This window comes from Eumetopias jubatus, unplaced genomic scaffold (assembly GCF_037043125.1).
Source record: "Eumetopias jubatus isolate StellerSeaLion01/CBP00866 unplaced genomic scaffold, mEumJub1_p1.0 scaffold_6, whole genome shotgun sequence".
NCBI lineage: Eukaryota > Metazoa > Chordata > Mammalia > Carnivora > Otariidae > Eumetopias > Eumetopias jubatus.
In genome coordinates this window covers 31,954,218-31,968,445 of record NW_028274812.1, presented here as the reverse complement: position 1 = coordinate 31,968,445, position 14,228 = coordinate 31,954,218, and the positions used below count along the sequence as shown (strand labels likewise).

General features: G+C 41.0%; 1 protein-coding gene across 2 annotated transcripts in view; it reads right to left on the bottom strand.

The window, feature by feature from the left end:
- Nucleotides 1-12,914, bottom strand: part of STX7 (syntaxin 7) — a 98,731-nt gene extending 85,817 nt beyond the window's left edge. For both annotated transcript variants that reach the window (XM_028125316.2, XM_028125315.2), the window contains exons 1-2: nt 12,827-12,914; nt 6,596-6,746 (exon numbers count right to left, since the gene is read on the bottom strand). In XM_028125316.2, the coding sequence (XP_027981117.1) occupies nt 6,596-6,680 (85 nt within the window). In that variant the 5' untranslated portion in view covers nt 6,681-6,746; nt 12,827-12,914. The remainder of the gene's footprint in view (nt 1-6,595; nt 6,747-12,826) is intronic.
- Nucleotides 12,915-14,228: the final 1,314 nt, after the last annotated feature.

Sequence of the window (14,228 nt, the reverse complement as noted above, 5' to 3'; positions counted from 1 at the left end):
CAAATGACCTACAGCTACACGCAATAACTTGGATAAACTGCACAAACATAATGGGAGAACATAAAACATAATACCTGACTATTAAAGTTGAGAAACTGGGAATATTAAGCAGTCACGTTAGAGATTTACTTTTGGAGGGTATGGAGTGGATAAAACATGAGAAGGGCTTCAAGGGCCTGGTAATGTTCTCCTTGGCATGTGCGGTGTTGTAACAGACAATTTATTGAGCTATACACTAATTACTGGTGTACCACTCTCTATATATTATAGTTCTATTTTTTAAAGATTAAAAAAATCTTTAATTATGTGATGAATTTCAATATACTTATTCTGTTTCTTTCAAAAACTTGAGTTACTTCTGTGTGTTCTGGGTGTCCTGAATACATTTTTCTGTATTTTCTTTTTTTTTTTTTTGCTTGCACAAGGATGAATGGTCCCGGTGAAAATATCCTATTCTGGTTTACCTTATATAATAGGCTCAGCCATTTCAACCCACAAAAGCTTGTTCATCCTGTACTACACATCACTGGTAGGAGTTTGTTTCAAAGAAAATACAGACAGATGATAAAGGGTAAGTGGGTGTATATCTCATTTTCAGAAACTACTAATAAAAATGTTACTTGTAAACATCTCAATCCAAAGCTTGAGCATTGAGTCTAAGCATTTCTTTGATGCATGATGATCTAGACCTGGGATAACAAAATGGTTTTATTTACATGACAACTCCAGTCTATTGGGAAGGGTTGCCTGGAGCGCTGAGTTGAGAAAGACTGGATGCCATGGCAGGGCCATCCACAGAATATTGTCTATACCATGGGCAAAGGATGGAGAAGCTGGGGCACAAATATCTAGCTGACTCTGTGACAGAGTCAATAACACAACACTTTCTCTCACAGGATAAAAATATTTTCTTAATCAAGATCACATTGGGATCTAAATAACTTTCCTCAATGCTCCCACCTCTACCCCGACCCCACTGTCTTACATACGATCTGTCAATAAAATTCCATTTTCAGGAAAATTTTCAAATAAATAGTTCCATTAAGGCAAAAAAATGTATTTTCTTAATTATTTTAAATGCACCACAGAAAAATCCCTAATAAAGTTCTAATCTGTTAAGCTTATTAGTCGTTCTTAAAAAGTTATGTTAATATAATCTATTTCTATTTTACATTTAAGAATTTACAATATTTAAATATTTTATTTAATATAAATTATATTATTCTAATATGGTTTAAGTAATTCACTAGTAAAGCAAATTGATAAGACTACAGATTATTTTTAACAAAAAGTATCTTAAAACAAAAAAAAAAGCTTAAAAATATCTTGTTTCATCTAGTCTACTCTTTGCAAAACAGTACTGCCAGAATATAATACTAGTTAAAGAAAAAATTTTAATCTTAATAAATGTTATTCTTAGGTCCCTCCAAGAATCAAAAATCTTTCTGATTGCTATTTTCTTTTTTGGTATAAATTAAACCATATAAATTAATATTTTACAAGTTTTCACTGATCTTAATCAAAAACAATGTCAAAATAAACTTTTCCCACTGCAGTATTTAGGAAGACTTTAGCTTCAGTTGAACAGATGCACATATTCTAACAAGGGTATATTACCTTACTTATAGCATCTTCTCTTTAGATTTCTTTTGTACAACTAGATAATTTGTATTGACACAAATTTAAAAGATGCAAATGTAGTGTGAAGAGAAACTCCTAAATGTGGTGCAAAGTACCATCTTATTCAGTCACATCCAGTATTATTAGCACTACCAGATGGGAAAAAAATGAACTGAAATTTCATGCTTCTGCCTTTCACTTCCACGTGATTTCTTCATATCCGTATTGGTGATGCACATGGGGCGGGTTAGATCTTCAACAGTAACTAACTCTACCTCATCTAAACGTCTCTTCATTCAGACACTGAATCTCAGAATTAGAAAAAATACATAGTGATGATTGGTTTCACGAAATTCATGATCCCAAATCTCAAGTGAGTACTCAACCTGCCAAACAACCCTTCATTCTGAGGTATGTCAATCCTCTCCATTGTCGAAACTACAACTATCATGTTCTCTTCTTTCCATAAACTTCCCACAGCCTTCCACCCCGTTCTCTGTCCAATGCCTTTGCCTCCTATTCCATCTAAAACCAGCCCACTCAGACAGAACTCCTCCATCTTTGCCCACCACGTTTACCGTCTGTACCACACTGGGCTCTGTACAGTGTACAAAAGGCAAACTGGGCACTGGTGACCATTCCCCTACCCCTCTCGCCTTCAGAGACCTTTCTTTTGCAATTATACTCTCACTAGACTCTCTTGTGTAGTGGAAAAAATGCAACCTTTTCTTTGACCCTCTTTCTACTTCAATGGTGGAATCTTCCAGTTGCCTACTAAATACTGATTTTCCTCTTCTTAAATGGAGCAAGCCCCAATTTTAGCGAGCATAGTGCAATCCAGCCTTCCGAGCAGCTAGGTGTAGCCACATGACTATATGTAAACTCTGGTCAATGATACAAGCAGAGGTGAGGAGGATTCTAAGAAGTCTCTTGAGCTAAAAAAGGGTCAGTCCTTTTCCCTCCTTTTCTCCCTCTACACTCAGAACATGAATATGAGACCATTCTTTCTTTTTTTTTTTTTTAAGATTTTATTTATTTATTTGAGAGAGAGAGAACAAGCAGGGAGAGTGGTAGGCAGAGGGAGAGGGAAAAGCAGGCTCCCTGCTGAGCAAGGGGCCCTATGCGGGGCTTGATTCCAGGACCCTGGGATTATGACCTGAGCCGAAGGCAGAGGCTTATCCGACTGAGGCACCCAGGCGCCCCTGAGACCATTCTTTTTGAAGTGACCAGTTTGCCCGATTCAATTCTCTGCTTTTTAGTCTCTTGGCAGCATTAGACACAGATGATGCCTCATTCAGTCTTGAAACACTTCTTTTTGATTTCTGGAAATCTACCAGATCCTGATTTTCTTCTTACCTCACTGGTCACTCTGATTCTTTATGCTTTCTCCCTGCCTTTCTGACTTCCACATTTTTTAAAATTTTTTTTAAAGATTTTTATTTATTTATTCATGAGTTCCACATCTTTTAATGCTCCAGCTCTCTGCTCTTACTCCTTTGCGATTATTTTAGACTTATGGTTTCAAATACCATTTACTCTCTGACGACACTCTGTTCTCCAAATTCATGTATCTAAACTAGATGTTTGACATCTCCACTTAGGTATTTAAAAGACATCTCAAACTTTACTTGGCCAAAACAAAATTCTCTCTGCTTCTGAACTACAGTTCTTCCCACCTTAGTATATACACTTGGTTGCTCAATGCAAAAACCATGGAGTCACCCTCGATTCCCCCCTCTCTCTCTCAAACCACCCACATTCATCAGTAAGTCTTGCAGGCTCTGCCTCCAAAGGACATCCATCAGTTCTCTCGTCCCCACTGCCACCACGCTGGTACAAGCCAACATCTCTCTCACCAGACCCCTGCAATGGCCAGTGTGTCCCCACCTCAAATTCCCCAAAATCTACTTTCTAAGCAGCGGCAGCCAAAGCAATCCTTTCCAAGCACAGATCTGATTGTGTGTCTTCCTTCTTAGAATGAAATCTAAACTAGCCCCCGACAGCCTCCAAGGCTCCAGGTGGCCTACTTGGCCTCCTCTTTGATTTCACCTTCGGACACTCTTGCCTCAAGCGCTGTGTTTTGGCCACACCGGGATTCTCTCTCTTGCCTATTTTCTGACTGCTGCGGGCTGCTTCAGGATTTTAATACCAGCTACTGGTTGCTTCTAGATGCTCTTGTCCTACATCCTCTCACCCCCAGCCCCTTCTCATCCTCACTCAGGGGACCATCTTGGCTAAGGCAGCTTCCCCCCAGGCACCTGCTCTCACAGCAGTCTCATTTTCATCATAGGACACCATGTGGTTCATTTTTTTTTTTTTTACTTTTTAAAAAATTTCATTTAAATTCAATTAATTAACATATAGGGAGGGTATCATTAGTTTCAGAGGTAGAGTTCAGTGATTCATCAGTTGCATATAACACCCAGTGCTCACTACATCACGTGCCCTCCTATATGCCCATCACCCAGTTACCCCATCCGCCCATCCCCATTAATTTTTTTTTGTAACCATCGGTTTCTTCTTACACTATAAACTACATGAGAACAGGGCCTTGGGGATCTTGCTTACTATTGGATTCCCAGGGTCTGGTACCATGGCTAGCAAGCAGCACATGCTCAATAAATTCCTTGCTGAACGAATACAGAGAGAATATCCTAATTATAAGTCACTCAATCTGAACCATTACTCCAGTGTTTAAACCTCTTACTAATGGGCCTGAGAAATAGTATCTGACCACCATATGCTCGTCACTTAGTAACAGGGACTGCACTCCTCCTGAGCGTGGCAATTCCACCCCTGAATAACTAGGATTATTCAAAAGCCCCATTCCTTCAGGAGCTGAAGTCTGGCTACTGTTGCTTCTGTTCCTTTGTGAAGACCTTCATGATCACGCAGAATACCTTTCTTGTATTTTACATAAGACAGTGTTTCCAGTAGTTGAACGTGGTGACCGTAGCTTCTCACGGCTGAACAGTCCTAGTCTTTTTTTTTTTAAAGATTTTATTTATTGAGGGGCGCCTGGGTGGCTCAGTCGGTTAAGCATCTGCCTTCGGCTTGGGTCATGATCCAGGGTCCTGGGATCGAGCCCCGCATCAGGCTATTTGCTCAGCAGGGACGCCGCTTCTCCCTCTGCCTGCTGCTCCCCCTGCTTGTGCTCTCTCTCTTTCTCTCTCTCAATAAATAAAAAAAGATTTTTTTTTTTTTTAAAAAGAGAGAGAGAAAGAGAAGAGGGCGTGTGAGCAGGGGGAGGGGCAGAGGGAGACAGAGAATCTGAAGCAGACTGCACACCCAGCATGGAGCCCTATGCGGGGCTCGATCTCATGACCCTGAGGATCATGACCTGAGCCAAAATCAGGAGTTGGATGCTTAGCCAACTGAGCCACCCGGGAGCCCCAGTCCTAGTTTTCTTAACCTCTTTCCACAAGACAGAGCTGTGGGTCCTACCACCACACTCCAAAGCTGCCCTAAATCACACAGTGCAGTCACATATTTAGCTACCAGTTATGCCGTGAATATGCAACTCTGGCCCAACGTACCACTTCTCATCTCATTGGATCAAGTGATCTCTTTGTCAGGGGACATGACTTAAGTTAACTCGTAGCTCCTTCCAGTTCAAGCTCGCATATAATCTCCAACTGGTGTATCTGTCACACCACTGGATGCTTATTACCTCTATAATCTGAGGGCCTACATTCACCCCTCCACCTCCTCCCAGGATTCCTGACACGTTCACCTTTCCTAGCACAAAAGACCTGCCCTGTCCTCTGGAGGAAGGCTTCCTGGTCTCCTTTCTTACATAAAGGTCCTGATTTTCCCACACATGTAAATTAAAATTATAACCTCTCTTAATTTTCACACATGAGCCTGAGGCAGACCAGCACTACTTCTAAGAAAGAAAAAAATCTTGTTTTCTTTGGGTTTCATATTATACCACTGTGCACAGCAGCACCTTTTTAGAATCATCTATAATCTACTTTTACTCCTTTTGCCTCCAAAACATGCTGACATCTCACTGAAATCATTGAGGTAGAGTAGTAACTTCTGGGAAGTTAATGATTAGATAAGAAAACATGGTTTGGTCATCTGAAAACATTCTTTATTTTCACAGTGTTAACACATTCTGGTAAAGAGAACAGGAGACTTAACAAAGTAAGCTAAAGAATAATACTGTATTAACATACTCTAAAAAAGGAGTTCAGGTAATGCCCAAAGGGCCAAAATACTGATCACCACGAGGTGACTAGAATAATCCACATATGTGATTAGCTATGATTTGGAAACAAATCTAAAACAAAAAAACCTTAGGCTCAAATCTCCTAACAGATTTTAATCTTTTAAACAATTTATCTATCTCTATATAGCCCAAGGAGTAATAATTTCCAGTAAAATGCTACATGGGATTGGTCTACTAGGATTGTTTTTGATAGATGTAGCAAAGGGAGTTTGTGGGAATTCTGAGAATTATTTTCTAGATCTGTCTCAAAGGATTCAAATGTTGCCTCATTAGTCACTCCCTGCTCCTTAATAAAGGACCATGTATTTTTCCCTTAACAAAACTTTATTTTTTATAAATGTAAACTCTTCTTGGTGCTCCCCAGTTCCAATCCTATGGGATTTAATCATCAAGTCTCTTTAATCTCATCTAGAACCAGATGATTTTAAAGCAAATATAAGTATCTATCCTTTTAAATCTTTATTTCATTAATAAAATAGTGTATTATGTGCCTGGCACTCTACAGAGAAGTGCAATAAGTATTATCTCTTCTAATGTAATTATCTTTCATATTCACTCTAAAGAGTTCTAGCCTTCTTTTTTTTAATTTTTTTTAATTTTAATTTTAAGAGTTCTAGCCTTCTAAAACCCGTTTTTAGAGGATTGCTCCTCCCTCTCTCAGTCACTGGAGTTGTCCTATTATGAATCTCTAAGTTCAGTTAAGAATTAAAAACAGTAAAGTCCACTTAAATGTCAACTTACAACATTGTGTGATCTTCTGGATGTTAGAAGAGATACGCTGGGCCAGCAGAGCAGGGTCGCCACCAACTCCCGGAGTGTAAGACATAGCTGATTTGCTTATTCACTAATTTCATCAGATGTTGGCAGGCTGGGCAGTTTTCTAAGCAGTCACCTAAAAAAACAGAAGTCACATAACTGTACTTTTAAAGTTGTTGGCCTACATTTTCCAAATTATCAATTATCAATCTGGGAGGTTGATTAACCTAACAGGGTTGAAATATAGAAAAGGGACACATCAAATAGTAAATTTCTCATGGCTATCAAAAATATTGGCCTTTTAAAGGACACAGTCATGTTAAACAATTAAAATAAGGTTCAAATTGCACATTCCCTTTGAAAACTTTGATCTAAGGAAGAGTTACCAAGTCGCTTTTCTGTATATTATTTTAATTGTTTAAATATTTTTCTCCTCAACTGCAAGCAACTATAAAGCAGGGCCCACATGCTATATATCTTTCTTTCTCCAACATTTAAACAATTCCTGACACAAAACAGGTATTTACATATTTATTAAGTGGTATACAGACTTCAGGGTGTCCCCAGAAACGTCACTATATGTAATTTAACACACAGAGGAACAGCTTAGGAACATAGGACTAACGGGTCTCTAATTTTAATAGGAAAAGTCAACTTTGAGAGAGGCACAGCTGACAAGTGAGGAAAAAAACGGAATGCTCCATAAAATGCTCATCACACTTTGCCAACAGAGCAAGGAGAAGAGCTCTCCTCTTCCAGAAGCTGGCATCAGGACAGGAAGTAAAGCTGGGGAGGAAAGAGGTGAGAGGGAGTTCCTTTCTTTCTCAATCCATGCCACACCACACGTGTTGGGTTTGGAAAGAAGGACGGAAAAGGTGTCCCTGCATACAGGACTGGGCACAGCAAAGACTCTCAATAACTCCACACCCATCTTTTCACTGAGTGCAGACTGCAGCAAAATTGTAGGCAGTCAATTTGTAAACCAACTCTCTACTGAGAGTCCGCTACATGCCCAGCATCAAACGAAGCACTAGGGAGTGGCAAGCAAACAAAACAACAAGAATCTGCTCAATTCATGTTTGTCATTTAGGAGAGGGGAGAAACTTAGTAGAGTAAAACAAGAGCAACAACATAAATCAGCAAAAGGTCATGTGCCAGGCAAAAGTGAGAGGCTAGGAAAAGGAAATGTCACTATTGCCCTTATCTAGAAAGAATTTATGAAACAGAAACAGAAGATGTGACTCCCTGGGCATGACTGGTACGGAAAATGACAAAGGCAATGATGTGAAGCCTGGGATGGGTAGACCCAGAACATGTGCACGGGGTATTTGCAGTATGTCATTTCTGAAAGGCAAGGGTGGTTGCCAGTCTCCCTGGGATCAGATGATTCATGGCTGGGACAAGTGGGAGACAACACAGAAAGAGAGAAATGACCCAAAATATATTGCCCATCGGTGAAATGAAATGCATTTCACATAGACTGTCTAATTTAATTTTTAAAGCCTCCCCTTTAAAGTAGATAGTAGCAAATAAACCCTGTTTTAACAATGAGCAAACTGTGGCTTATAAAGATTAAGTTACTGTAAAGGTAATCCAACCCACCGACCACGTGGAGGTGGGGTTCAATCCCAGGGTTTGGGTTCCAAAGCCACCCATGACTGCTACCATACAAAACTAATGTCACAGAAGAGGGAGGGCCCTGAATGCTAGGTTTAGTTTTAATACACTGCAATAAGAAACCACTAGAGATTCCTTGTAGGGGAGGGGGAGGGCACAAGGAAATGTGTGTCTTTGTTCTTAAGGTGCGTGCTGGTAGGAAGGACACCTGTAGAACTGCTGAGACAGGCAGAACAGTACTGCCTCCGTATCTGAAACTCTGGTGCAATGAGGAATGTCCCTGGCCACCATGGAATTCCTGGGAACTTTTAGATGCTCTTCATTCATCCTTCATTGATCCATGGGTCTAATTTATCTATTCTGGGCCCTTCAGATCTCACCTAGTCCTACAGATAGACCTAAATCTCAACTCAGACAGCAGAACTGCTTCAGCAAGGTGGCAGATAGCCTTGGACTTGGGCCTGCAGCCCCCTGACGAGCTGGGGCCCAGACAGAACAAGACTGGACCTGGGAATTTATTTGAAACCAACACTATCGAATGTATCCCACAAACCACCAATTAGATCTTGAAATTCTGCATCTTGTTTTTCAATAAAAGCTTGAGATATAATTGACAACCACATGACTCGCCCATTAAAGTGTACAGTCCTGTATACTGAAATTAATATAACACTGTATATTAACTATATTGGAGTTAGAATTTTTAAAAACTTTAAATAAAGTGTATAATCCTATGGTCACTTACCATGTCTCTGCAATCTCTCCCACTGTAGGCAACCACAAATCTACTTTATGTCTTCATGAGTTTGCCTATTCTGTACATTTCCTATGAATAAAATCGCACAACGTGTTCTTTTGTGACTGGCCTCTTTCTCTTAGCATGTTGCCAAGGTCCATCCATATTGTAGAATGGATCAATAGGTCATTCCTTTTCATTGCTGAATAATATTTCACTGATGGATAGAAGCAATTCTCTCCTGGCTCACCGACACCCTTCTTTTCCTTTCCCCCATCAACTAGATCTCTAGAAAAACTGGCTCACTGCCAACACAAACATATGAATGAGGAAATGTTTCTCATTTACTGTCTTCAGGAGGCTCCTCCCTCCACATACATAGTAGTATAGCATTCCCCTTAATCCTCGAAACTCGTAAGAGCCTAACCTAAGTCTTCTCCCTGTTTTTTTCAAGGCCCCCTTTTTTCCTCTTCAGAGAATCAATCAATTAGCTTAAACCACCACCAATTTTCCTCATCCCTTTACTCAAGCAACTAAATTCTTGAAAGTTTCTGCTGTTGAGATAACTGGGTTTCCTTCATCCAAAGAGCTGCTGCTGCTGGATTGGCTGAGATCTCCTTGGACAAAGGGAACAGTGGTTATCACCTCAGCTCTGTGTTGAGTGAAGAATGAAAAGAAATTTGCAAATGATGGAAGAGAAAGATACATTAAAAGTCAACAAGATTAACAATGGCTAACATATTTCCAAAGCACTGCCCTTAGGACTTTTAGATTTATTTTCTCAGTTGACTGTACAACAGACCTCTGAGGTAGGTACACTCGTTATTCTGATTTTTCACATGAAGACACTAAGGCATAATAAGAATAACTTGCTTAATCTAAGAGCTAAAATTTGAAACTACATCTTACAGCCCATATTTTTAAAACACTAAACCATACTGCTTCATCATATAACAAAAATTCAGGACAGGACAACCCACTCAATTAAAAAAACAAAACAGAACAAAACAAATTTACCACCTTTCTGCAGACTCTGCTCTTCGGATGAGGAAAAGACCTGGAACTCTGCTCTTAGGATGAGGGACAGACAGCTACATGAATAGATCAAGTAACACAGCAGAATAGCTTAGTCCTTTTCTCTCATCTTCTGCTAATGGTGATAGCTAGGGGACAACACTGGTTGGCCCCTCTGATGATGAAATATAAGAAATAAAGGAGGCAAATGACTAACTTTACTGCGAAAACATATACACAAACTACAGCTACAGCTAACTATAAAATGACTTAAAAGTTTATGATCTTTGCATATAGACTAGAATCAACCAAGTTATGCTGAAGGCTGCTTTCCACATCAGTCTCCAGCACTTCGCCCAGACCTAACAAGCACTAAAGAACTCTTGATGAATATTTTTGAAAGCTCACTCAGAATTCCTAGTTCTATTGCTCAGAATAATAATAACTCTTTATCTGTACCTGCCCTATCAAGTCCTCAAATATCACATGTGAGGCCAGTGGCTTGTACAGCTCTTGTGTAGAACATTTCCACCGCAGCATAAAGTTCTATTGCATAGTGCTTATGTAGACAGCTCAACAATTACCTTTCTATGAAAATACATAAAGACTGTAAAGGGAAAGAAGGAAAGAGGGGATCAAAGTGCAACACTCACAACGAGGATATTCCCAAGACTTTCTGTGGAGCACAAATAAAAGAACAAAGGGAACTGTGAAATCTTAAGTGTCAAACACTAACCCCACGTACCACTCCTGGACACACTGCAGAATCCCAAGACTCCCAATAAGCATAAATCTCATGCTCTATAAATCAAGCATGGACAGAACAAGAGTCAGTTTCACTTTCTTACTTGCGATTACTAGCCTAAAATACTGGACTTCCCTCCACCCCGTGCCCCAAAATGTAAGCTCCCAGGAGGGCAAAGTTTTGTCAGTTTTGTGTGCTAGTCTAGTCTCAGTACCTGTTTATATAATAGGTGCTTAATAAATATTTGTAGACCGAATGAATAAATGTACCTATTTCCTAAGAACACATACCTAGTCTGAAGATAAATATTTACCAATCCTAAAACATTACATTCCAGTGTCTTCTTTTGGATCCTAAAGGTACTGGGCTAATTACTGCCTTAGGGCCTTTGCTGAGTGTCATTTCCTATCCCTAGAAGGCTTTTCCCATGATCTCCACATGACTGACTCCTTTGCCCCAGCAAAGTCTCATTGCATGCTGGATAAGTCTTTGGTGACTACTTGCATCTGAAATGAGAAGTCACCACCCCTGCCACTCTCTGGTGATCTAACTTCTTTTATCATAGTGCTAATCACCATTTAAAATGATCTAGGTAGTATATTGCTTACTATCTATCCCTACCTCGGCAATATAAACACAAGACAACCTTGTCAGCCTTGAGGAATCCACAGTTATCAGGTGCACAGTAGATGTTCCGTGAATGTGAAGGCGATCATTCTAGGGACGTGAGCATTCTCTATCTAAACCAAATTAACTGAATTCTTTAGCTCAGCATCTCCATCTGTCAAACTATTATACTATTTGGTTTTACTCACAATGCCAAGGATTATTTTTCACCCTTCCATACACCAAACTTTTGAGTTAAATGGAATCATGGCAAACTTTACTCAGACTTACTGTTGATGGATGTTTTATATAACTTATTTTTCCACCCCCAGCACTTGGCTCAAGTTTGATATCCCAACCAAAACGAGGCTATGTTATCGGGAGGAGCAGAAGTAAAATATCTGAAGAAAAATGATGCAGACATTAATGAGGTACTATGATAACTTCTACAAATAGTTTGAAACAAGAGCATAATTCTTAATTAGTCACAGTCTGAGACAAACTTCTCAAAGCGGCCTTCAAAGCAGAGGCCGTCCACATCACAAGACACTGCTGAACACTGCTAGAAGTCTCTGCAGGGGTGAGGCTAAGGCTGCTCCAGAAGAAACGTCCACCTGCAACATTACTCAACAGCACAGCACTTCATAATCATTTTCTTCCAGATTCTGCACAAGTTTTAAATTATATGAAGTTATACTCAAAATACACTGATCCGAATTAAATAAAAATTAATGTATGTATAGAAGAGCAAAGCAAATACAAGAAACTTGAGAGGAAAAAAAATACAGCATTTGACCAGAGAGGTAATATTTTTTTGTGTCTGAATTTTTAAAAAGAACCTAAAAAACAAGGAATGGGGTGGGGGAGGTGTCTTAAAATATTTTATATATTTTTAAAGGTCTTTATGGTAAGCAATTAATGAGGTGTACTGAGATCAAAGAAAGTTAGCCTGCATTCAAGCCAGACAGAAAACCCACTACAATGAGCCTCCGAATAAATGTACAGGGTTCCTTTACGACAGCCATCTATTTTTAGTTCCTCTGTATTCGGGAAGAGTACTTTAAAGTGTGTTTTCTAACTCCATGAGTCGCAAAGAGGAAGAGGTCACTCGGTGTCCCGCTCCAGGCAGAAGCAGAAGGATTCCCGAGCTCAGCCCCAGCGGGCCCCCGCGCCGGCCCCGCCCAGGTGCGCGCAGCCCTCGGGTGCACCGGAGCCAGCGCCCGGGCCCGGCTGCTGCGCGGCGTGGCGGGCGCGGGGTCGGCGGGGCCGGCGGGGCCGGCGGGGCCGGCCGGGCCTGCCTGACCGGGGGCGTGGGCAGCGGTGGTGCTCCGGAGCTGGGGCAGCGCCCTCCCTCCGCCTCCCGACCACAGCCGCAAAGCGCAAGGCGGAGGCCACCTGACAACGCGCACAAACAAGGAGGCGCGGCAGCCGCGGGGACTTCGCGCCTCTGGGGCGCTGGGCCAGGGACCCTCCCTCGCACCCCCCAGGCTGCTCTTACCCCAACCTCCTCGGCTTCCTCCTCCTCCTCTGGCCGCGGGTACCCAGGGGCCCCAGAGCCCCAGCTACGATTCTCAGCTGATGGGCGGTGGCACTGGGACGCCCAGTGCGCATGCCCGCAGTACTGCTCCGGGAAGGAGGCGGGGCTCGCTCCCCCTCTCGTTGGCCGGCGGGATTGAGTGACAGCCATTCTGCCCCGCCCCCTCTGAGTCTAAGCTAAGGAATGAGGTACCAAGAAAATTGCAAGGGAGGTGTGTTTTGAGGCCTCGACTTACGGACCCCAAACGCCTTAGCCAGCGTCTAAAAAACAAGAGGAGGGAATGGAGAGCATCTGTCTTTATCGGGTGATGGCGGCCTCCCTAGACTCGTGTCTTCAGCCCGCCCCATCAGGTCCTGCCCATCTTGTCCTTACTCTGCCATAGAATGTATTCACAGCTCCATTAAAAAATGCTAACGCAAATATGCAATCCTAGCAGGAACAATGACAGTGACCAGTCACCTTCGTGTTCCCATTTAGTAGACAAGTTTTCATAGCACATACAGGTCGTTCTAAGCATCCTTGAAGGGTAGGGAGTAGCAGAAAATGTTCTGATGGTAAATATTGGAACAATGTAATTGTTAGATAAAAGCATCGATTGCTTTGGGTGAAAGAAATACTCAGCAAATTAATTAGAAGATGAATTGGCTTGGCCTTTGCCTGTATTAAGGCAACACCATTACTCTGACAGGATCATCAGGACATGAAAGGTCCAGATGCACTTAGGTGAAAAAACCAAAACCCGAATATTTTGAATTGGTACCCCCTGAACAAATTCTAGGTTGTTTAGTACTACACATACATATGTACCTAAGTGAGTGAGGTCAAACAGGAATAAGAAACACAAGGGTCACTCAGTTTATTTTTAATTATTCTGCTTTTAACAGAAAAATGGGAACAAGAAATATTTCCTATTTCACATCTTTCCTGAAGAAAACTACAGTGCAAGTGTTTTAATAAACAGCAACTTATATTCAGCCTCTAAAAAGGGGGCAACAGAGTGAGCATGCTGGCCAAGCAGAAGGAATTCATCCCATCTAAAGGCAGCATGATTCAGTTAGCTCTGATTGTACTTTTAGGAAATTCGGATTTTTATGTGAAATCTCTTTTATCAATATTTTTAAATTTTTATAAAACATTCTGTGATCAAATAAAGTAGGTAATTCAGCTTCTATAATAGGCAATAGTTTCAACCATAGAGTATAAAAAACAAAAACATAAAGCTGGAGGGAGCCTTACAGAAAATCTAGCTCTAATTCCTCATTTAGGAAGTAAATTAAGGAAACTGAAAGCCAAAGAAACTTCATCAAAAGTACACAAATAATTATGAGCAGCATAGGTCCAGATGACTTAATTCAGAACCTTT